A 21,285-nucleotide genomic window follows, 5' to 3' on the forward strand; every position below is an offset into this window, starting at 1 on the left:
CAGCACACAGTGCTGCTCACTCCCCTGCGAGAAATAGACTTTATTAGGCACAGAGGGTGACTGGTGGGCAGAGGTTACAAAATGGCTATTGGACTTCCTCCCTCACACACTGGAGTACAGTACTCCAGGAGGAGGAGGGACAGAAGAGCATGTGTTTTCTCTGCCCTGCCCTCCCCCTTCAAGGCTGCATCCGGATGGCCCCATCCAGCCGGATGACCTCTCCATTGAGGAATGGGTTCTCGATGATGACCTGCGCCAGATGAGCATACTCAGCAGGGTCTCCCAGTCGGCTGGGGAAGGGCACCTGGTTGGCCAGGAAGTTGCGCACTTTATCTGGGAGGGTGTTCAACAGCGGGGTGCCAAATAGGCCTAGACAAGACAGCCGGAGTCAGAGACCACCCTTCATATTTACCTGGTCCCTCCTTACTTTAATCCTACTTGTGGTGCTTCCCTATGCCCAGAGATGGAAGGGAAGGCTACTGCTGTTTAGGTGGTAGATACCTTCCCCTCTCATTGCCCAGGGATCCCACCCAATCCCAAGTGTGGCAGGGAGGGGATATGTCTACCTGGAGCAATGGTCATCACCCGGATGCCCATGGGGGCCAGATCCCGAGCAATGGGCAGTGTCATGCTCACTATGCCCCCCTTGGAGGCAGAGTATGCAGCTTGTCCAACCTGGAGAAGGAGCGGAGGTCATAGGGGGCAGGGCCCCAACAAGTCACCGAGGCACAAGCCTTGCCCCTGCTCACACACCTGGCCCTCAAAGGCAGCTATGCTGGCAGTGTTGATGATGACCCCACGTTGGCCTCCCTGGTCTGGTTCATTCTGGCCCATCTCGCCAGCCACTAGGCGGATCACATTGAAGGTGCCTGTGAGATTCACCTGGAGGACCAGTAGAGACAAGGTGTAGGACCTGGGGCAGAGACAGCCCTTTTTCCCCTAAAAGCTGTGGGGACACCCACAGCCAGATACTTCTTACTAATACCCCTGGAGAACCTCTAAGGCCTTACATTGAGAACTCGCTGAAAGTCCTCCAAGGTATGGGCCTGGCTCTTCTTTAAGTTGTATGTCTTGCTGGCCACTCCAATGCCTGCACAGTTGACTGCCACATCCACGCGGCCAAACTTTTCTTTTGCTAGAGTCAGGGCTGCTTGCACGTCCTTCTCTGAGGTCACCTTCAAAGGGAGAAGTGGAGAAGATGTTCATCTCCCACCACACACAACACACACCACTAAACCTCGGGGGGCGGGGGAAGGTCCAGGCTTTAAGTGACAACAGAAATGTATAAGCAAGGCAGAAGCCAAAAGAAATAAAGCTTGAGAATGGGACAAAAGTGAAAATGCTAGGCACTGTAGAGCAGTGTTTCAAAACATCTTTGAAATCTATGCCCTTTTTTGATAAATTCACATGCCCCTGGAGATTCTCAGCTGCTGTGGATCAGAGAAGTTTTGAGAATTACTGATATGAAGATAAACTAGCTTTTTTGCACCCCTGCTAAGATGATTTCATGCAGCTTTACTTCTTTCTCTCATGAAAAGCTCATCTTCGACTTTATAAAATTACAGGACACAATATGCATTTTCAAACTATACATACCTCCTGAAGCAGATTCTGATATGTCTAATCCTCAACCCCTCGTTATGAATCCCAGCTTCAGAAATCCCTTTATCACAGGTGTTTGTGGACGGCTCAGGCCAAAAGGAAGAAGTAGATGGGCCCACTGCCCACATAGACAGGACCCTTATGAAAAGAGAGCCCATGGGAGAGGTGAGGTAACCCCACTTACGTCGGCTGGAGCAAAGGCGCAGCTCTTCCCTAACTTCTTCGCCTGGGCCTCCCCATCTGAGTGGGGCAGGTCCAGAAGTACAGCAGAAGCCCCCTGCCCCACCAGTCGCTCCGCCGTGGCGAGGCCTAGGCCCGAGGCTCCACCGGTTATTATAGCCACCAGACCCTGTGAAGGGGGGCACCGTCAAGAGCTACACTGTACAGACCACCCCCTCCCTTGCATCTGCCCATTCTTCAGGCTTCTTGGAGGGAGGCTCCCGGGTCACCCCTGCGGTGTGACCCAGGTGTCCTCCTCACCTTACCGATGGGACCTCTGGGGTCTCATCCCCAGACAACCCACCCAGTCACCCCCACTTGCACGTGCCCTGGAGAGTTGACCTTCACCTCCCGAGCCCAACCGCAGCGACAGAAGGCCTAGATAAGCCTGACCTTTTCTCCCAGTACCGATCTCTTCCTCCTAGTTCTACGCCCGCGCCATCCCAGCCGGGGCAGCGGGGCAAGCAGCAGGGGAGAAAACCCAGTTACCTTCACGCTGCGACACGCAGCAGCCATCTTGCCTCTCCACAGGCAGGACTGCCAGGCGCTCGCTGATTGGCCGAAGCAGAGCGGCGGGGCGGGGCGGAGCCAGCGAGGCGGGTGGTCCTTGCGCGGGACTTCAGGCGTTTGCCAGCGGCTAGCGTCCCTGGTCGAAAGGGCCAGGCCGAGGCCAGGTTCCCACCTTCACCCCCGCCCCCTCCCCGAGAGTTATTTAACTTGGACTTTTTGGCCAGGCAGCCAGCTCCTCTAGGAGGAGGGGGACTGGAGGATGAGAATGTGTCCTTTGCTCAGAAAAAAGCCTCCATTCAAGCATAAACAAATCTGCAAGACTCTTATATGCCAGGCTCTGTGCTGGTCACTGGGCATACCCAGGGGAAAAATAAAAGGTTCATGCCTTCCAGAAGGGCACAGTTCAGTTGGATAAAGAGATAATTACAGTACAGACACAGATGAAGGAAGGGACAGAGAACCAGATTCTAGAACCCAGACATGAATATCTCAAGATAGAGATTCTGAGAGCCATATGTAGAGAAATAGGTTGAGGAAGAGGTTGAGAGGAACAGAGATGCCCAACAAGATCTCAGAGACAAGAATGTGGAGAGCCATTAAAAGACATCCTAGGAAGAGTTCTTGCTGTGGTGCAGCAGAAACGAATCCGACAAGGAACCATGAGGTTGCGGGTTTGATCCCTGGCCTTGCTCAGTGGGTCGGGGATCCAGTGTTGCTGTTGAGCTGTAGTGTGAGTTGCAGATGCATCTTGTTTCAATTCAGCTTTTGCTACCTCTTCTGTGTCTAACCTATTTTAAACCCCAAAGCTCAAATCATATATTTCAGATTGAACCTCAACCAGAGACTGTCATTTAAGATCCATTTGGTCATCCTGGGACATTTTTCAACTAGTATCCCAATTAGAATCTTGAGCTTACCTAATCTACCTAGTCTGACTTCTTTCTATATTTTTCCCCAAACCAAGGCCTTCAGACCATAAACCTTAGTCAACATTTTCAGCCTCATTCCGCTGTATGTTTCCTCTATCTGAACTATCTCCCTATGTGCTTTTCCATCTAGAAAGACCTCCCTCCGGGCCTCCCGGGGTTTTTGTTTGTTTGTTTGTTTTTTGTCTTTTTGCCTATTCTAGGGCCACTCCCACAGCACATGGAGGTTCCCAGGCTAGGAGTCTAATCAGAGCTGTAGCTGCTGGCCTACGCCAGAGCACAGCAACGAGGGATCCGGGCCGTGTCTGCCACCTACACCACAGCTCACAGCAACACCGGATCCTTAACCCACTAAGCAAGGCCCAGGGATCGAACCTGCAACCTCATGGTTCCTAGTAGGATTCGTTAACTACTGAGCCATGACGGGAACTCTGGGAACTCCCTAACTGTTGACAACCACCACACTCTTTTTTTTTTTTTTTTTTGTCTTTTTAGGGCCACACCCACGGCATATGGAGGTTCCCAGGCTAGGGGTCGAATCGGAGCTGTAGCTGCTGGCCTACACCACAGCCACAGCAACTCGGGATCCAAGCCACATCTGTGACCTATACCACCGCTCATGACAACACCAGATCCTTAACCCACTGATCAAGGCCAGGTATTGAACTTGCATCCTCATGGATGCTAGTCAGATTCGTTTCCACTGAGCCACGATGGGAACTCCAACCACCACCACACTCATTGTTAATGCACCGTATTCACCAAAGAAATGATTTAGTACCAGATTCACAATCTTCCTGATGGCATGAAGTCCCCCCAGCAGTCTATACCACTCTTTGCTGAGCTAAGATGTCCAAGCCACAGTGGCCTCTTAGTGTCTTTGAATTAGCTATTCCCTCTGCTCGAAAAGCTCTCCCTCTGACCTTTGCATAACTGTGTTTGTTGCTATTGTTGTTTGTTGCTATTGTTGTTTCAGAACTGAGTTTAAATGTTACCTCCCCTCCTTGACCACTCAAATTGTAAGCCACCTAGTTACTATCCCATTGTGTTGGAGAAGGTCATCAAAAGGACCTGACCTCTGGTTGACCCCAGAGCTGGACCCAGGCATTGGGAAGTGCCTTACTCCCTCCCGTTGGAATACATGTTCCACCTACCATTTTCATAGGCAGAGATATTTCAAGGATACAGCCTTGAGTGTGTAAGATGTTGGGGGTTTGGGGGGGAGTTGGAGGGGGTTGGCCTTGCCCGTGGCATATGGAATTTCCCGAGCCAGGGACTGAACCTGAGCCACAACAATGACCTGAGCCACAGCAGTGACAATGCCAGGTCCTTAAACGGCTGAGCCACCAGGGAACTCCAAGAGAGTAAAGTGTTGTTGAAACTATCTGGACTAAATATTTGACTGAACACCGTTAAGACCTCTATATAAGTTTTTAAGATTCTGGAAGATGGGAATGGAGATATACTTGTCTTTCAGCCACCGAATATAAACCTTTTAAGTTACTTTGCAATTATATCTGCCACCTACCAATCTGGAGTGATTTGCCTCTTCAGTGTCTCCTTGCCCTCCGTGTTCAGGGGCCATTTTTTTTTTTTTTGGTCTTTTTGCCATTTCTTGGGCCGCTCCTGCGGCATATGGAGGTTCCCAGGTTAGGGGTCGAATCAGAGCTGTAGCTGCCAGCCTACGCCAGAGCCACAGCAACGCGGGATCCAAGCTGCGTCTGCAACCTATACCACAGCTCACGGCAATGCCGGATCCTGAACCCACTGAGCAAGGCCAGGGATCAAACCCTCAACCTCATGGTTCCTAGTTGGATTCGTTAACCAATGAGCCACGATGGGAACTCCCAGGGGCCATTTTTGAACTAACATATTGTGTTCGACTTCTCTGCATAGCACTTACAGATTTGTTTGTTTGTTTGTTTGTTTTGGCTGTGCCCACAGCGACTGAACCCACACCACATCAGTGACAATGCTTGATCCTTAACTGCTGGGCCACCAGGGAACTCCATCATCTTTTTTTCCACACTTGGAACCAGGTGTGTTTTGGAATTCAGAATTTTTTCAATTTTAGAAAGGAAGACATATACCCTATATTACATAACTGGTTGATCACTTCTTCCTCCTAGAAACCACCCCTTGGTTTCCTTGACACCTCACTTTCCTGGTTCCTCCTACTTTCCTGTTTCTTCTTGGCCTCCGCCTTCAGTCCCTTTTCTGGGGAGCTCACGCATATCCTGGGTTCAATACTGCCCCTGTGCTGAGGATTTCCCAATCTCCAGGCTCACCTTCTCCATTGAATTTCAGAATGAGATAGCCAATCATTTGCTGGTTCTCTACACCAGATGTCCCTCAAGCACCTCCAACACATGTTCTAAATTAAACTCAATCATTGCCTCCAACATCTGCTCTTTCTCGGTTGGTAACAATACCATCTTCTTGGACACCCAAGCTGAACCCTGGGACTTCATCTAATCAATTGCCAGATTGTGTTGATGTAACTCCTCTATACTTTTTTTTTGCCTTTTATTTTGGGGAGGGGCACACACTGAGAGCATATGGAAGTTCCCAGGCTAAAGGTTGAATGGGGTCGAATGGGAGCTGTAGCTCCCGGCCTAGGTCACAGCCACATGGGATCCGAGAGTCTGCAACCTACACCAAAGCTCACAGGCAAGCCTGATCCTTTTTTTTTTTTAAGGGCCCCACCAGGGCATAAGGAGGTTCCTAGGCTAGGGAGTCAAATTGGAGCTACAGCTGCTGGCCTAAGCCACAGCAATTCCAGATTTGAGCTGAGTCTGTGACCTACAACACAACTCACAACCAATGCCGCATTCCCAGTCCACTGAGCAATGCCAAGGATGGAAACTGCGTCCTCATGGATCCTAGTCGGGTTCGTTACCGCTGAGCCACAAGGGAACTCTGCAAGCTGGATCCTTAACCAACACTGGATCCTTAACCAAGGCTGGGTCCTAAACCCACTCAGCAAAACCAGGGATGGAACCCTCTGCTTCATGGATACTAGTCTAGTTTGTTACCACTGAGCCATGATGGGAACTCCAGAATTACCTCATGGTTTGCACATACACCCCAGCAGAAGAGCTAGAAAGCTGGGCTTAGTGAAGCCATTATAGGACCAGTTGGGTTGGTTGGGGGCGGGGGGGAGGGGCGGTGTTGTTTTGTGGTGGGTTTTTTTTTGGATTTGCTCGTGTGTGGGTTTTTTGTTGTTGTTTGGGTTTTTTAATTTGTTTGTTTGTTTGTATGGAAGGAGGTGAGGAGTGGGAAGGAAATGACAGTATTGTGTCGATATGGAGGTCAAGGGCCGCAAAGAGGACGGAAGCAAGGGAGGAAGTGGGGAAGGAAGGGGAAGGGATGTGGACAACCGGTGGGAAGGCAAGAAAGCTAGCCGGTAGGCAAGAAGCAGAAGAACCAGTAGCCCGCTTGCACCTAGTGACAGCCGCCACCCCGCAGGAGGCGGGAGCTGGGAGGAGGAGGCTCCTGGCAATGGGGGCAGCACCATTCTCCTCCCTCTGGGTTCCTCACCACTCCTCATCCACTGGTTCTTTCGAGGCCTCCCAGGTCTCCAGCCCAGGGCTTAGACTAGGTTCTCCAACAACTCCCAAATCACCTCCACGCCCGCCCGAATTAGGAAAGACTTGGAACAGAATAAAGGGCTGTGAGGGAGATGAGTCGTGGGGGAGGAGGGGGCAGGGCCAGTGAACCCCCCCACCAGGGTGACCCAGCAATACCCAGAAGTGGCAGGCCCGCGGGCCATGGGCGCCATTCCGGGTGTGAGGCTTTAGAGGCAGTGTCTGTAATAAGCCTTGACTATGCACCCACTGAAGGGGGGCTGGGTAGTCGTCTTCATCTTTCTTAGATTCCTCAGCAGTGAAGGGGCAATACGAATACTCGCTTTATTTGTGTTATCCTATCAGGCATAAAATGTCAGTAGTAACTGTCGTGCTTAGTGCTTGTGCCTCCACCCTAGGCCACTTGGGTGACATGTGAGACTGTCCCAGTGGCGGGGATGTGGGACACAGTGGGGGCACCCTCATCCGTCATCACAGGGAGCCCAAAGGTGTCTCAGGCCCTCAAAGAAGGGGCTCAACAGGAGGCAAGATCCCCTTTTATTTCTGCCAGTCCCAGGTGGGGAAGAAAAGGCGCCTGCTTTGGAATCAGGCTGCATCCACTTTAAGCAAGTCAACAGATTCAATACGCTTGTTACTAATTCTTTTTCTTTATTTGACGGGTTGCTAGCTGAACCGAAGGATTCACACTAAGATCCCAATACGGGTCTGTCCTACAGTTTTGAGCGTGGGAAGATGAGAACCAGGAAGTGGAAGTAGGGCGGCAGGGGGGCGCAAAGACAGACAAGCTCAGGCTCATGGCACCACTCACTCGCCGTACCTTCCCTCGGGACCCGTGCTCAGCATCTGCGCATGCGCCCTCTGTCCCCCCAGGCCCATCCGGCAGGATCCAGCTGGCCTCCGTGGAGGTGCTGTCTGCGCGTGCGTGTGCAGCTCACCACGTGCTCCCGGTTGTGGGAGTCAGAGTCTTCCATGAAGCTGGCGGTGTGGTAAAGGGTTGTATGAGGCACAATCCATAGTGGGTGGCTCTTAGGGAATGTGGACAAGGCAGCGTGAGACAGCGACAGGTCAGAGAGACAGGAGGAGTAGTGCAGCCGGCTGGGATGGTTTAGGCAGGCACAGAGACCTGGGAGGTAAACGGGAATTTGTGGTTGCTCTTTTCTCTGGAATTGCGGTATGTGGTCCCCTGAGGAGGCAGAAAACCAGAGGATGGAAGGGAGTGAGTGTGTTAAACCTGGAGGAAACCCCTCTGGATCCCCTCTTCACATCCCCATGCCGTAGACCAATCAGGTCTACATCGCCCCCAGATCCTGCCCCAGAAGAAATGGTAAATTTAGACAGTAACCGTTTTGCACCGCACCCAGTCATCCAGTCAGTTCCAGGGGCTCACCCCCATACTCTGGGGGACCCTGAGCCTAAAAGGGGATCCCAGGAATTTCCATCGTGGCTCAGTGGTAATGAACCCGGCTAGTAACCATGAGGATGTGGCTTTCGATCCCTGGTCTCGTTCAGTGGGTTGGGGATCTGGCATTGCCGTGGGCTGTGGTATAGGTCGCAGACTCTTGGAGCCCCCGTTGCTGTGGCTATGGTGCAGGCCGGCAGCTGTAGCTCCGATTTAACCCCTAGCCTGGGAACCTCCATATGCCACAGGTGCAGCCCTAAAAAATAAAATAAAATAGGAGTTCCTGTCATGGCTCAGTGGTTAATGAATCCAATTAGGAACCATGAGGTTGTGGGTTCCATCCCCCGCCTTGCTCAATGGGTTAAGGATCCGGTGTTGCCGTGAGCTTCAGCTCCGATTAGACCCCTAGCCTGGGAACCTCCATATGCCGCAGATGCAGCCCTAGAAAAAGACAAAAAAAAAAGGCACACCATGCACAAAAATAAACTCAAAATGGCTAAAAGACTTAAATATACGACAGGACACCATCAAACTCCTAGAAGAAAACATAGGCAAATAGAAATTAGAGCAAAAATAAACCCATGGGACCTAATCAAACTGAAAAGCTTTTGCACAGCAAAGGGAACCAACAAGAAAACAAAAAGACAACTTTCAGAATGGGAGAAAATAGTTTCAAATGATGCAACCGACAAGGGCTTAATCTCTAGAATATATAAACAACTTATACAACCCAACAGCAAAAAAAGCCAATCAATCAATGGAAAAATGGACAAAAGACCTGAATAGACATTTCTCCAAGGAAGATATACAGATGGCCAGCAAACACATGAAAAAATGCTCAACATCGCTGATTATAAGAGAAATGCAAATCAAAACTACCATGAGATACCACCTCACACCAGTCAGAATGGCCATCATTAATAAGTCCACAAATAACAAGTGCTGGAGGGGCTGTGGAGAAAAGGAAACCCTCCTACACTGTTGGTGGGAATGTCAACTGGTACAGCCACTATGGAGAACAGTTTGGAGATACCTTAGAAATCTATACATAGAACTTCCATATGACCCCACAATCCCACTCTTGTGCATCTATCCGGACAAAACTCTACTTAAAAGAGACACATGCACCCGCATGTTCATTGCAGCACTATTCACAATAGCCAGGACATGGAAACAACCCAAATGTCCATCGACAGATGATTGGATTCGGAAGAAGTGGTATATATACACAATGGAATACTACTCAGCCATAAAAAAGAATGACATAATGCCATTTGCAGCAACATGGATGGAACTAGAGAATCTCATACTGAGTGAAATGAGTCAGAAAGACAAAGACAAATACCATATGATATCACTTATAACTGGAATCTAATATCCAGCACAAATGAACATCTCCTCAGAAAAGAAAATCATGGACTTGGAGAAAAGACTTGTGGCTGCCTGATGGGAGGGGGTGGGAGTGGGAGGGATCGGGAGCTTGGGCTTATCAGACACAACTTAGATTTACAAGGAGATCCTGCTGAGTAGCATTGAGAACTTTGTCTAGCTACTCATGTTGCAACAGAACAAAGGATGGGGAAAAAATGTAATTGTAATGTATACATGTAAGGATAACTTGATCCCCTTGCTGTACAGTGGGAAAATAAAAAAAAAAAAATGGGGGGGTCCCTGGGGGCAAGGCGGGGTTGCAAGAACTGCTGTGGAGTCACCTCTGTGGCCTGTGAGAACCACTGCTTCCTGGTTGGCCACTGAGATTGAGGAAGACCCCAGACTTCAGACCACCAATCAGGTAGTGCAGGAGATGAGAAACAGCCCAGTGGGAGACTGGGTTAATGACTCTGACCTCTGACCCCCCAGGTCCCTGTAAAGAATGGGAAGGGAGACTTTGGCTGCTCCAGCTGCAGGTGTGAAGTCACAGAGGCTCCACATACCTTAAAGCCTGACGCTTCTTATGAATGAGGATCCCTAGGCTCCAGTCATGCTGTTTAGCACGTATATAACAGTTCTGTTTTGAGTGTATTTACTGTTAGTTCTCACAACAACTCTATGAGATAGGAATTACAATCATCTGCAGTGTGCAGATAAAGTTGAGTGCTAAGAAGTTAAGCCACTTTCCAATGTCACGTAACTAGTAAGGAGTCAAATGGAACATTAAACTCTAGGCATTCTAGCTCCTGAGTCTATAATCTTTTTTTTTCCCCCTCTATTTGGCCACACCCTTGGCGTGTGGCAGTTCCCGGGCCAGGGGTGGAACCCAAGCCACAGCAGTGACCTGAGCTGCTCCAGTGACAGTGCCAGATCCTTAACCTGCTGAGCCACAAGGGAACTCCCAGAGTCTGTACTCTTTTTTTTTTTTTTTTTGGCATGGCACTTTTCAGTTTATTGCATCTAGAAGTTACACTAGTCCAAGTTAAAAGCAGACCCCAAATGGTTACATTATACAAACTTTGAGGTTTTTAAACTTGTGACAAGGGACAGAAGGGAGATTCTACTCATTGCAAGGAAATCCTCACTTAAGCTTCAGCAAGCCAAAAGCACTTAAAACCCATTAACCTTCAGCTGGTTGTCCTTAACCAGTTCAGTCTCTACAAGGCACTGACATATGTTCTTGCACTGGTCACCGTGTAGCTGAATTACTTCTCCATATTCTGGGTGCTCAATTACAGTGCCATTGCAGGCAAATTTCTTCTTAAATGCCTTCACTAGGAGTTCCCGTCGTGGCGCAGTGGTTAACGAATCCGACTAGGAACCATGAGGTTGTGGGTTCGGTCCCTGCCCTTGCTCAGTGGGTTAACGATCCGGCGTTACCGTGAGCTGTGGTGTAGGTTGCAGACACGGCTCGGATCCTGCGTTGCTGTGGCTCTGGCGTAGGCCGGTGGCTACAGCTCCGATTCAACCCCTAGCCTGGGAACCTCCATATGCCGCGGGAGCGGCCCAAGAAATAGCAACAACAACAACAAAAAGACAAAAAAGACAAAAAAAAATGCCTTCACTAGTTTCTTTTTATCGTAATCATCAGCGATCCCTTGGACAGTAGCAAGGGTCTTCCTGCTGTTTCTCTGCCAGCAGAGAGCAGATCTCTGCCAGCTTTCTGCCAGCAGAAAGCAGATCATCACCCTTACTTGCATCAGCAAAGGGGCCAAAAGAGTGGAATTTCTGGATAGCAGACATACAATATGATTCCTTTTCCTTGGTGGAAACAGCCTGCTGAAGGCAGCGGCAGGAGAAGGCGGGCAGTGGGGACGGGGTGTCAGGAAGCGAGGGGGCTCAAGGAGGAGGCTGCTGAGTCCTTGGCAGCGGCTCAGTGACTGGGGCCCAGAGTCTGTACTCAAAAACGCAAGCTAGGAGTTCCCGTCGTGGCGCAGTGGTTAAGGAATCCGACTAGGAACCATGAGGTTGCGGGTTCGGTCCCTGCCCTTGCTCAGTGGGTTAAAGGATCTGGCGTTGCCGTGAGCTATGGTTTAGGTTGCAGACACGGTTTGGATCCCACGTTGCTGTGGCTCTGGTGTAGGCCAGCGGCTACAGCTCCGATTAGACCCTTAGCCTGGGAACCTCCATATGCCATGGGAGCGGCCCTAGAAAAGGCAAAAAAACAAAAAACAAAAAAATGCAAGCTGTAGGCTCTGGGTAAGGGACCAGATAAGAGAGACCCAGTGAGAGGTCGAGTTTGAAACATGTTTCCCGAGTATCTATTCTCACACTATCGTGTTTCTCTCACAGCATTTCAATCTTCCAAACGACCCTCTGAGGAAGGAATTTCTTGCGAGCCGGGGAGATGGAGACAGAGAGGTTCTGTGTCTTGCGCCAGGTTACACAGATAGAGATTGGACCAGGGTGATGAATCAACTTGACTCAGGTAAAAAGTTAACCAAGACAAATGGTGAGACTAAAATTTGATCTCCTCTCTTCCAGTCTTGGGGTCTGTATGATTAGGCCACTCAAGGTGGCTGTTCTCTTGCTCTCTAAGCATCCCCAGCTTGACCAGTGCCAGCTGCACCTACACCCTAGTCATAAGACTGACCTTTCTACATACTTGCCCCAGCTAGTGATCATTCTTACGAAAGAGGCGGTGAGGGGCGTGCCTGTTAACTGATGGGCCAATCTGATGTCAGTTCCCCCTATAACTGGCAATCTCCCCTTCCCTCTTGGGAGTGAAGACCTGTTCAGTGCCCTCACTAACATAGGCTGCACTCAGTGGGGTTTCACTCCAGGACCTTGCTCCAGACATGTAAGATCCTCCCTATCCATTAAGCCATTGATGTATCTGTCACTGACTCTGGGCTCCTTCTTTGGCCTTGAAGCCGGGCAAACACAAGGCTTGTGTACCTGTGGAGTACTGCCCATTAGGGTAATTTTACTATTTACATTTTATCCAATGTTTATTTGCTCTTTCTGCAAATATTTGTTGTGCCAGTTGCTCTTGGAGTCACTTAGGGTTTATCAGTGAACAAAACAGATGTCAGTGAAGGTTGAAATTGCTAAAGATCAACAAAGCACAGTTCCCGTTGTGCCTCAGCAGGTTAAGAATCCAACTAGTATCCATAAAGTTGTGGATTCAATCCCTGGCCTCGATCAGTGGGTTGGGATCTAGTGTTGCCCCAAGCTGTGGTGTAGGTCACAGATGTGGCTTGGATCCCAAGTTGATGTGGCTGTGGCATAGGCCAGCAGCTGCAGCTCTGATTCGACTCCTAGCTTGGGAACTTCCATATGCCAAGATGTGGCCTTAAAAAGAAGAGAAAAAAAAGATCAACAAAACAAAATATTAGTTAAAGCAGTGAAAACAGATATTGTTCAGTAACTACTGCCAGAAGGGGAAAGAGCTAAGCTCCATTCCAATTTGTCCAGAGGTGACTGGGTGTTTTAAAGGGAGAAGGAAGAGGTTTCCATTATGGCTCATCAGTAAATGTAAAAAAAGAAAGAGGGGAGTTCCCGTTGTGGCGCAGTGGTTAACGAATCCGACTAGGAACCATGAGGTTGAGGGTTCGGTCCCTACCCTTCCTCAGTGGGTTAACGATCCGGCGTTGCCGTGAGCTGTGGTGTAGGTTGCAGACGCGGCTCGGATCCCGCATTGCTGTGGCTCTGGCGTAGGCCAGCGGCTACAGCTCCGATTAGACCCCTAGCCTGGGAACCTCCATATGCCGCGGGAGCGGCCCAAGAAATAGCAAAAAGACAAAAAAAAAAAAAGAAAGAAAGAAAAGAGGGAGGAAGACCAAACAGAGGCTCAAGTAAAGTGAGGGAAGTGAAAAATTACAAAAAGCAAGTAAGAGGGTTGGTCAGTGTAAAAGCAATTGTTACCCCAAAACTGGGTTCACCGCTTAGTGAGTGTTGAGCCAAAAGACACATCCAAGTCAAAAAGTGAGAAAGGAGTTCCCATTGTGGCACAATGGTTAACAAATCCGACTAGGAACCATGAGGTTGCGGGTTCGATCCCTGGCCTTGCTCAGTGGGTTAAGGATTTGGCATTGCCACAAGCTGTGGTGTAGGTTGCAGACGAGGCTCGGATCCCACATTGCTGTGGCTCTGGCGTAGGCCGGCGGCTACAGCTCCAATTCGACCCGTAGCCTGGGAACCTCCATATGCCGCGGGAGCGGCCCTAGAAAAGGCAAAAAGACAAAAAAGAAAAAAAAAGTGAGAGAAAGAAGGATTTATTATTTGCAGCAAGTAAAGAGAACACTGAGTGTTGCTGAAACTCAGCCTCTGTCCACCAGCGCTGAATACAAACTTAGAGAGAGAGAGGGGCTTGAGCAGAGGAGAATTCAGCATAGGATTGGGGCAAAGGTCAAAAGAATCCAAGCTTTAGTTGAAGTCATGAGAGTTAGATAATGTCAGTATCGTCATCCCTTAAAATCCAGATGATCTGGTGGTTGAATGCTTGAGAGGGGTCTAAATTCTGCAGAACAGCTCAGGAAAGTGCTTCAGGCTAATCTTTGTCCTTAACACAGAACCAGGGGTCTTTACAACTGATTTATTTTCTTTGCTATTATTACTTCTTTCACCTGATAACAGCCATTTGTTCTTTTGTTCCCTAAAGATCGTCATTACTGAGACCTGTTCAAGGGCACGCATTGTAGCCAGGCTTGGATCCCAAATGGCTTAAGCCTAAAATGTCTTCTCTTTTTTTTGTGTGTCTTTTTAGGGCTTCACTGGTGGCATATGGAAATTCCCAGGATGGGTGTCAAGTCCGAGCTGTAGCTGCCGGACTATGCCATAGCCACAGCCACAGCAACACCAGATCTGAGCCACGACTGTGACCTACACCACAGCTCACAGCAACGCCGGATCTTTAACCCACTGAGCAAGGCCAGGGATTGAACCCGTGTCCTAATGGATAACTAGTTGGATTCGTTACCACTGAGCCACATGGGAACACTTTTTTTAAAAAAAAATTATAGTTGATTTACAATGTTGTGTTAGTTTCTTGTGTACAGCAAATTGATTTGTATATTCTTTTTCACACTCTTCTATTATGACTTATTACAGATATTGAATATGGTTCCCTGTGCTATACAGTAGGATCATGTTTATTTTATATATAGTAGTTTGTATCTGCTAATTCCAAATTCCTAATTTATCCCTCCCCCACCCCCTTTCTCCTTTGGCAACCATAAGTTTCTTTTCTATGTCTGGGAGTCTCTTTCTGTTTCATAAATAAGTTCATTTGTGGAGTTCCTGTCATGACTCAGCGGGTTAAGAACCCGACATAGTGTCCATGAGAATGTGGGTTCGATCCCTGGCCTTGCTCAGTGGGTTAAGGATTTGGCATTGCCACAAGCTGTGGTGGAGGTTGTAGATGCAGCTTGGATCCTGCATTGCTGTGGCTGTGGTGTAGACTGGCAGCTGCAGCTCTGATTCAACCCCTAGACTGAGACCTTCCCTATACCACAAGTGTGGACCTAAAAAGAAAAAAAAAGTTCATTTGTGTCATATTTTAGATTTCACATATAAGTGATATATGATATTTGTCTTTCTCTGACTTATTTCACTTAATATGATAATCTCTAGGTCCATCCATGTTGCTGCAGGTGGTATTATTTCATTCTTTTTTTATGGCTAAGTAGTATCCTATTGTATATATGTACCACATCTTCTTTATGTACTCCTCTGTCGATGGACATTTAGGTTGCTTCTACATCTTGGCTATTGTAAATAGTGCTTCAATGAACATTGGGGTGTATGTATCTTTTTGAATTAGAGTTTTCTCCAGATATATGCCCAGGAGTAGGATTGCAGGACAATAGGGAAACTCTATTTTTAGGATTTTTTTGTATGTCTTTTTTTTTTTTTTTTTTGCTTTTTAGGGCTGCACCTGTGGCACATGGAAGTTCCCAAGCTAGGGGTCTTATCAGAGCTGCAACTGCAGGCCTATGCCACAGCCATGATAACACCAGATCTGAGCTGCATCCATGACCTATGCCACAGCTTGTGGCCACACTGGATCCTTAACCGGCTGAGCAGGGCCAGGGATAGAACCCGAATCCTCATGGATACTAGTCAGGTTTGTTACCACTGAGCCACAATGGAAACTCTTATTTTTAGTTTTTTAAGGAAACTCCATACTGTTTTCCACAGTGGCTGCACCAGTTTACATTCCCACCAACAGTGTAGGAGGGTTCCCTTTTCTCTACACCCTCCTCATTTGTTAGGTATAGGCTTTTTTACTGATGACCATTTGACCAGTGTGATAAAATGGCTTCTCTTTGTCAAAAAGCTGGGAGTTCCTGTCGTGGCTCAGAGGAAACGAATCTGACTAGTATCCATGAGGACGCAAGTTCGATCCCTGGCCTTGCTCGGTAGGTTAAGGATCTGGCGTTGCCATGAGCTGTGGTATAGGTCGAAGATACGGCTCAGATCTGGCATTGCTGTGGCTGTGGTGTAGGCCAGCGGCTACAGCTCCAATTCAACCTCTAGCCTGGAAACCTCCATATGCCGAGTAGCAGCCCTAAAAAGACAAAAAACAAAAACAATCTGTATCTGGTTCTTTTCCTCTGGGGACCCCCAACCCTATCAGATTACAGTTTTGCCAGCTGTATCTGCTAGCTGGCAATTATCTAAGTTAGGATTATTCTGTCCTCTCACAGTTACTGGGAGTCTAAGGCCCTATCCTCCATTTCAAAGGAATGGCTCTTAGGTCCTTAAGAAAGATGTTGTGAATCTAGGAGATACATGTACATCTCAAAGAGATGGAGGAATTCACAATTGTAAGCCCCTTTTAGTAAAAGAAAGGTAGGTCAGGAGCCTATCATCAAATATTGGCTAGAACAAATGGTAGCTTCTTTTGACAGCCCTGAGCTTTTTCAGACAAGAACTCAAAAGGGGGCTGAGTCATAGCAGGCACTCAGCCTTGGGCTGTTAGAAGTTAGGCTAGGAGTTCCCGTTGTGGCTCAGTGGTTAAGGAATACGACTAGGAACCATGAGGTTGCGGGTTCCATCCCTGGCCTTGCTCAGTGGGTTAAGGATCTGGCGTTGCCGTGAGCTATGGTGTAGGTCGCAGACGCGGCTGGGATCTGGCGTAGGCCTGCGGCTGCAGTAAACCCCTGGCCTGGGAACCTCCATATGCCGTGGGTGGGAAGCGGCCCTAGAAAAGACAAAAAAAAATAAATAAAAAATAAAAAAATGAAGTCAGGCTAACGTTTGGTCAAGTAGGGTAGGGTGCTGTTTGGATGGAGTGTTTCCTGTTGAGAGTTTTTGCAGTTTTCAAGGGAGGTGGAATCAACAATAAACATGCAAATAAGGCTCTCAGGGATAGTGGTGGTATTGAAGACCTGGGAGACTTGGAGAAGGGGTTGACCATACTGGTGAACTGAGAACCCAGATATGCAAAGGTCTGGGAAGGAAAGCAGTGTAGGGGGGAGGAGGGAAGAACAAGTGAAAAGCCCTGAGGCAGGACCAGGCTTATCTCTGCCAGGGCCAGAGTGCAGGTAACACACAGTGAAAGCAGTGTCATGAGGGCAGGGAAGAATGGGGCAATTGAAGTTTGAGGTCTTGGGTAGAGTCAGGGGCCAAGTCACAAGTACTTATTATGCGCCAGCAGTACCGCCCCATAAAGTCATGCAAGTTTTCACTGTGCAGGAGGACACCTTGTGCTGAGATGGGGAGGATGGATGGGGGAATCTTAAAGTCAATAGTTCTTAGGAAGCTCACCCAGCCATGTAGTGTATCCTGGTGTGGGGCTGCAGCAGCCAGGAGAGAGGAAGGCCTCCTTCCTTCCTTCCTTCCTTCCTTCCTTCCTTCCTTCCTTCCTTTCTCTTTTCTTCCTTTCTCTTTTCTTTCTTTCTTCTTTCTTCTTTCTTTCTTTCTTTCTTTCTTTCTTTCTTTCTTTCTTTCTTTCTTTCTTTCTTTCTTTCTTTCTTTCTTTCTGGCTTTTTAGGGTCACACCCACAGCATATGGAAGTTCCCAGGCTAGGGGTTGAATCTGAGCTGCAGCTGCCGGAGATCCTTAACCCACTGAGCAAGGCCAGGGATCAAACCTGCAACCTCATGGTTCCTAGTTGGTTTCATTTCCGCTGTGCTACAATGGGAATGATGAGAAAGACCTTTTTCTAATAACCCCAAGCTAGACACATTGTGAGCCAGAGGGGCTGTCTCTGCCCAGAAGGGCACCTTTGTCAAAATGGAATTAAAGTGAGGAAGGAGATGGATGGGCCCCAGGCTGAGCAGCTGGAATCTGTTCCCGATGGACAGATATTTCAAGATAAAGGTAATGGCAGTGGCAAGGGGGAGCTGAGTCCTGCTTGGGTGAAAGATAAGGAGGCCACATGTTTCTCATTCCTAGGGTCAAGGAGACCTCCCAAACTATACATGGGCTGAAAGGTTCCTTGGGTGTTAGAGAAGGGAGGAGGGGCTAGCCCATAATATGTCCTGCCAACCTCCCAGGAGCCCTCACACTGGAATCTATCTTGGCTAAAAGATGTGCATGCACGTCTGGGAGGGCCCTGAGTCAGACCAAATATGGGTGCAAAGCCAGACAAAACAAGATGATTGGCCAGAGGGAACCTGGAAAATTGCCCCCATATAAATGATTTAAACTACCCCAAAAGTGCATGACTCCCTCTGAGTTCACTTCTGCACCTTTCCACATGTACTTTTCTTCTAATAAATTCTATCCATTTCACAAGATTTCTGTCTCTTTGCTGAATTCTTTCTTCAAGAAAGACAAGAGTCAGGGCCCTGTTTCTAGGCAGTAGTCCCTGGTGGTCTAGTGGCCAGGATTCAGCACTTAGTACCACGAAACACGTTCAATTCCTGGTCAGGAATGTAAGATGCTGCCACACAGTGCCACACAGTGCACCTACCCCAGATCAAAAGTGCTAGCAAGTGAGATGTGGCTTTTGTGCCAGGCACTGAGCTACTAGTTGCCAGAGTAGAAGATCAGTTCTGAAATTATTGAAGAAGTTGACACCATGCACAATGATTTTGCTGCCTTATTAAAGAGCCCTTAGTGGCCACATAGTGGGTGTGTTCAAGCCTGCCATGGAGAAACTGCAGAGACAACTGAACTAGGGGGAAGATGATAATCTGGGTACCCACTGACACTTGAGTGCGACTTCATCCGGGTGAAGGAACCCTTCTTCTTCCTCCTCCTGCAACCTCTCCCCTCTCTCACTTCAGGCTCTTCCTGGGCCTCTCTCCCCCATTCCTTCTGTTTCCTTCAAGGGAACACTTATTGAGAATTCATCATTTGGCATAGTATGTGCAAAAATGTCCTCAGCGACACCTCCAAAATCAGGTAGAGGAAACAGATGAGTTTAAAACAAAACATTGTTATTGATTCATACACCTCTGTTTTACAAAAAGGTTTTGAAGAAGCTCTCAGTTCTAAGATTTATCATTTCCTGACACTATTCCAGGGTGGACAATAGAACTAAGTTAGGGCAAGATGATAAAAATCCCTTTTATTTATTTTGCTTTAAAAATATTTATATCCTCCTGTTACATAGTTATTGTCTTCCTTTCAAGAAAAGTAGAGAATAATATAAAACACCCCCAGTTTAACCAGACCTTCACATTTTATCATAGTTACTTCAGATTTGGTTTTTTTAAAAGAGAGCATTAGGAGTTGCTGTCATGGCTCAGTGGGTTAAGAACCCGACTAATATCCATGAGGATGTGGGTCCATCCCAGGCCTTGCCCAGTGGGTTGAGAATCTGGTGTTGCCGTGAGCTGTGCTGTAGTTTTTACAGATGCAGCTCAGATCTGGTGTTGCCAAGGCTGTGGCATAGGCCTCAGCTGCAGCTCCGATTCAGCCCCTAGCCTGGGAACTTCCATAAGCTGTGGATACAGCCATAAAAAGACAAAAAAAAAAAAAAAGAGAGAGAGAGAGAGAGCATTAACAATATAGTTGAACCCCCCCTCAACATTGTCTTCCTCCTCCAGTGACCACTGTCCTAAATTTAGAGTTTTCACACCCATGTAGGTTTCACTCTTCAACTTTATATGAATGTATCCATAACTATTTCATTTTTTTTTTCTTTTTAGGTCCACACTTGCATCATATGGAAGTTCCCAGGCTAGGAGTCGAATCGGAGCTACAGCTGCCAACCTACACCACAGCCACAGAGACTCGGGATCCGAGCCGTGTCTGCAACCTACTTCACAGCTCACGGGAACGCCGGATCCTTAACCCACTGAGTGAGGCCAGGGATCGAACCTGCATCCTCATGGAACCTAGTCGGGTTTGTTAACCACTGAGCCATGAAGGGAACTCCCATAACTATTTCATGTTATTTTGCAAACATGATATAGTCTTTTTTTTTTCTTTGTCTTTTTAGGGCCACACCCATGGCATATGGAGGTTCTCAGGCTAGGGGTCTAATCGGAGCTGTAGCTGCCGTCCTACACCACAGCCACAGCAATGCCAGATCTGAGCCATGTCTGCGACCTACACCACAGCTCACGGCAACGCCAGATCCTTAACCCACTGAGCGAGGCCAGGGATTGAACCTGAGTCCTCATGGATACTAGTCAGATTCGTTTCCGCTGAGCCACGACGGGAACTCCTAACATGATATAATCTTGTTTTGCATGAATGGTAGTAAAACTGTATGTCCCCTATGCTGGTCATGCAGCTCTCATGATTCCCTATATTTTCGCAGTGCTCTCCAGTACCCAGAGGACATTAGGGTCCATTATTTGTGTGTTCCTCACATAAGCTTCTTTAGAAGACAGAACAAGTGTTATGATTCCCCATTCAACTCAAGAGGAAATGAAGATCCAGTGAAGGGAAGCGACATGACCTCAAAGGAGCAGAGGCCCAGGCTCACTGCAGGCTTTCCCAGCTGTGTGGTTTCCATTACTCAGTTGCCAGGTAGGTCAGATCATCAAGATGCTAAATTTGGAGTTGTAGGTCCATGAGCTGTAGGTCATAGACTCGGCTCGCATCCCGAGTTGCTGTGGCTCTGGCGTAGGCTGGCAGCTGTAGCTGATTAGACCCCTAGCCTGGGAACCTCCATATGCCCTGGATGCGGCCCTAAAAAGACCAAAAAAAAAAAAAAAAGAAAGAAAGAAAGAAAGAAAAGACAATGATAAGCGTGAATGACTGGAGAACATGCCAGTGGGAGGGAGAGGAGAGGAGCGTGGAGATAAGATTAGGAAGGAAGGGTAGACACGGGGGAGGAGAAAATAAAAGGGCAGGAGAAAAAAAGGGCAGAGCCAGTGTTAGGAGTTGTGTGGCTTTAAATGACTCTCGACCTTGACCGATAAAATTAGGATCACCTGAGGCACTTCAGGAACCACTGCTGCCCAGGACCCACACCCAGAGATTCTAAAGTAACCGGCCTGGGCCTGCCGGGTGTCCTGAGCAGCAGGCTGTTGAAAAGCTCCCCAGCGGATTTTTGAATGTAGAGCCTAGGTGAGGACCATTGAGTAAGCAAAGCAATTTGTCAGGCAGTGAATTGGTTGAGGGGGTGGTACTCAAAGGCTGGCTTGTTAACCTTAATAAGATCTTAGCCCTCAAAGCCTACTTGATAATACAATGTAAATAAGGTATTGAGATCTTAGCCCTAGATTCTTTGGACAGAAATCCGCTAAAATTAAAGAGGTG

The 21,285-nt window shown here is 48.2% G+C and overlaps 1 protein-coding gene and 1 pseudogene across 1 annotated transcript; both read right to left on the reverse strand.

Moving 5' to 3' along the window:
- Positions 1-25: 25 nt before the first annotated feature.
- HSD17B10 (hydroxysteroid 17-beta dehydrogenase 10) lies at positions 26-2,393 on the reverse strand. Its single transcript, XM_047765570.1, has 6 exons — positions 2,311-2,393; positions 1,787-1,951; positions 1,011-1,175; positions 754-882; positions 567-675; positions 26-369 (listed from the first exon to the last, which is right to left on the reverse strand). Exons 1-6 carry the CDS (start codon positions 2,335-2,337, stop codon positions 179-181), a joined length of 786 nt encoding a protein of 261 aa, XP_047621526.1. The 5' UTR covers positions 2,338-2,393; the 3' UTR covers positions 26-178.
- An 8,391-nt stretch (positions 2,394-10,784) lies between these two features.
- LOC125118778 (eukaryotic translation initiation factor 1-like) lies at positions 10,785-11,417 on the reverse strand (annotated as a pseudogene).
- Positions 11,418-21,285: the final 9,868 nt, after the last annotated feature.

This window comes from Phacochoerus africanus, chromosome X (genome assembly GCF_016906955.1).
Source record: "Phacochoerus africanus isolate WHEZ1 chromosome X, ROS_Pafr_v1, whole genome shotgun sequence".
NCBI lineage: Eukaryota > Metazoa > Chordata > Mammalia > Artiodactyla > Suidae > Phacochoerus > Phacochoerus africanus.

Coding starts and splice junctions, on each gene's coding strand:
- HSD17B10 (XM_047765570.1), bottom strand. CDS start 2,337: ATGGCTGCTGCGTGTCGCAGCGTGAAG. Junction 1,176..1,786: donor GCGCCTTTGCTCCAGCCGAC/GTAAGTGGGGTT, acceptor CTCCCTTTGAAG/GTGACCTCAGAGAAGGACGT. Junction 370..566: donor GGTGATGACCATTGCTCCAG/GTAGACATATCC, acceptor TGTCTTGTCTAG/GCCTATTTGGCACCCCGCTG.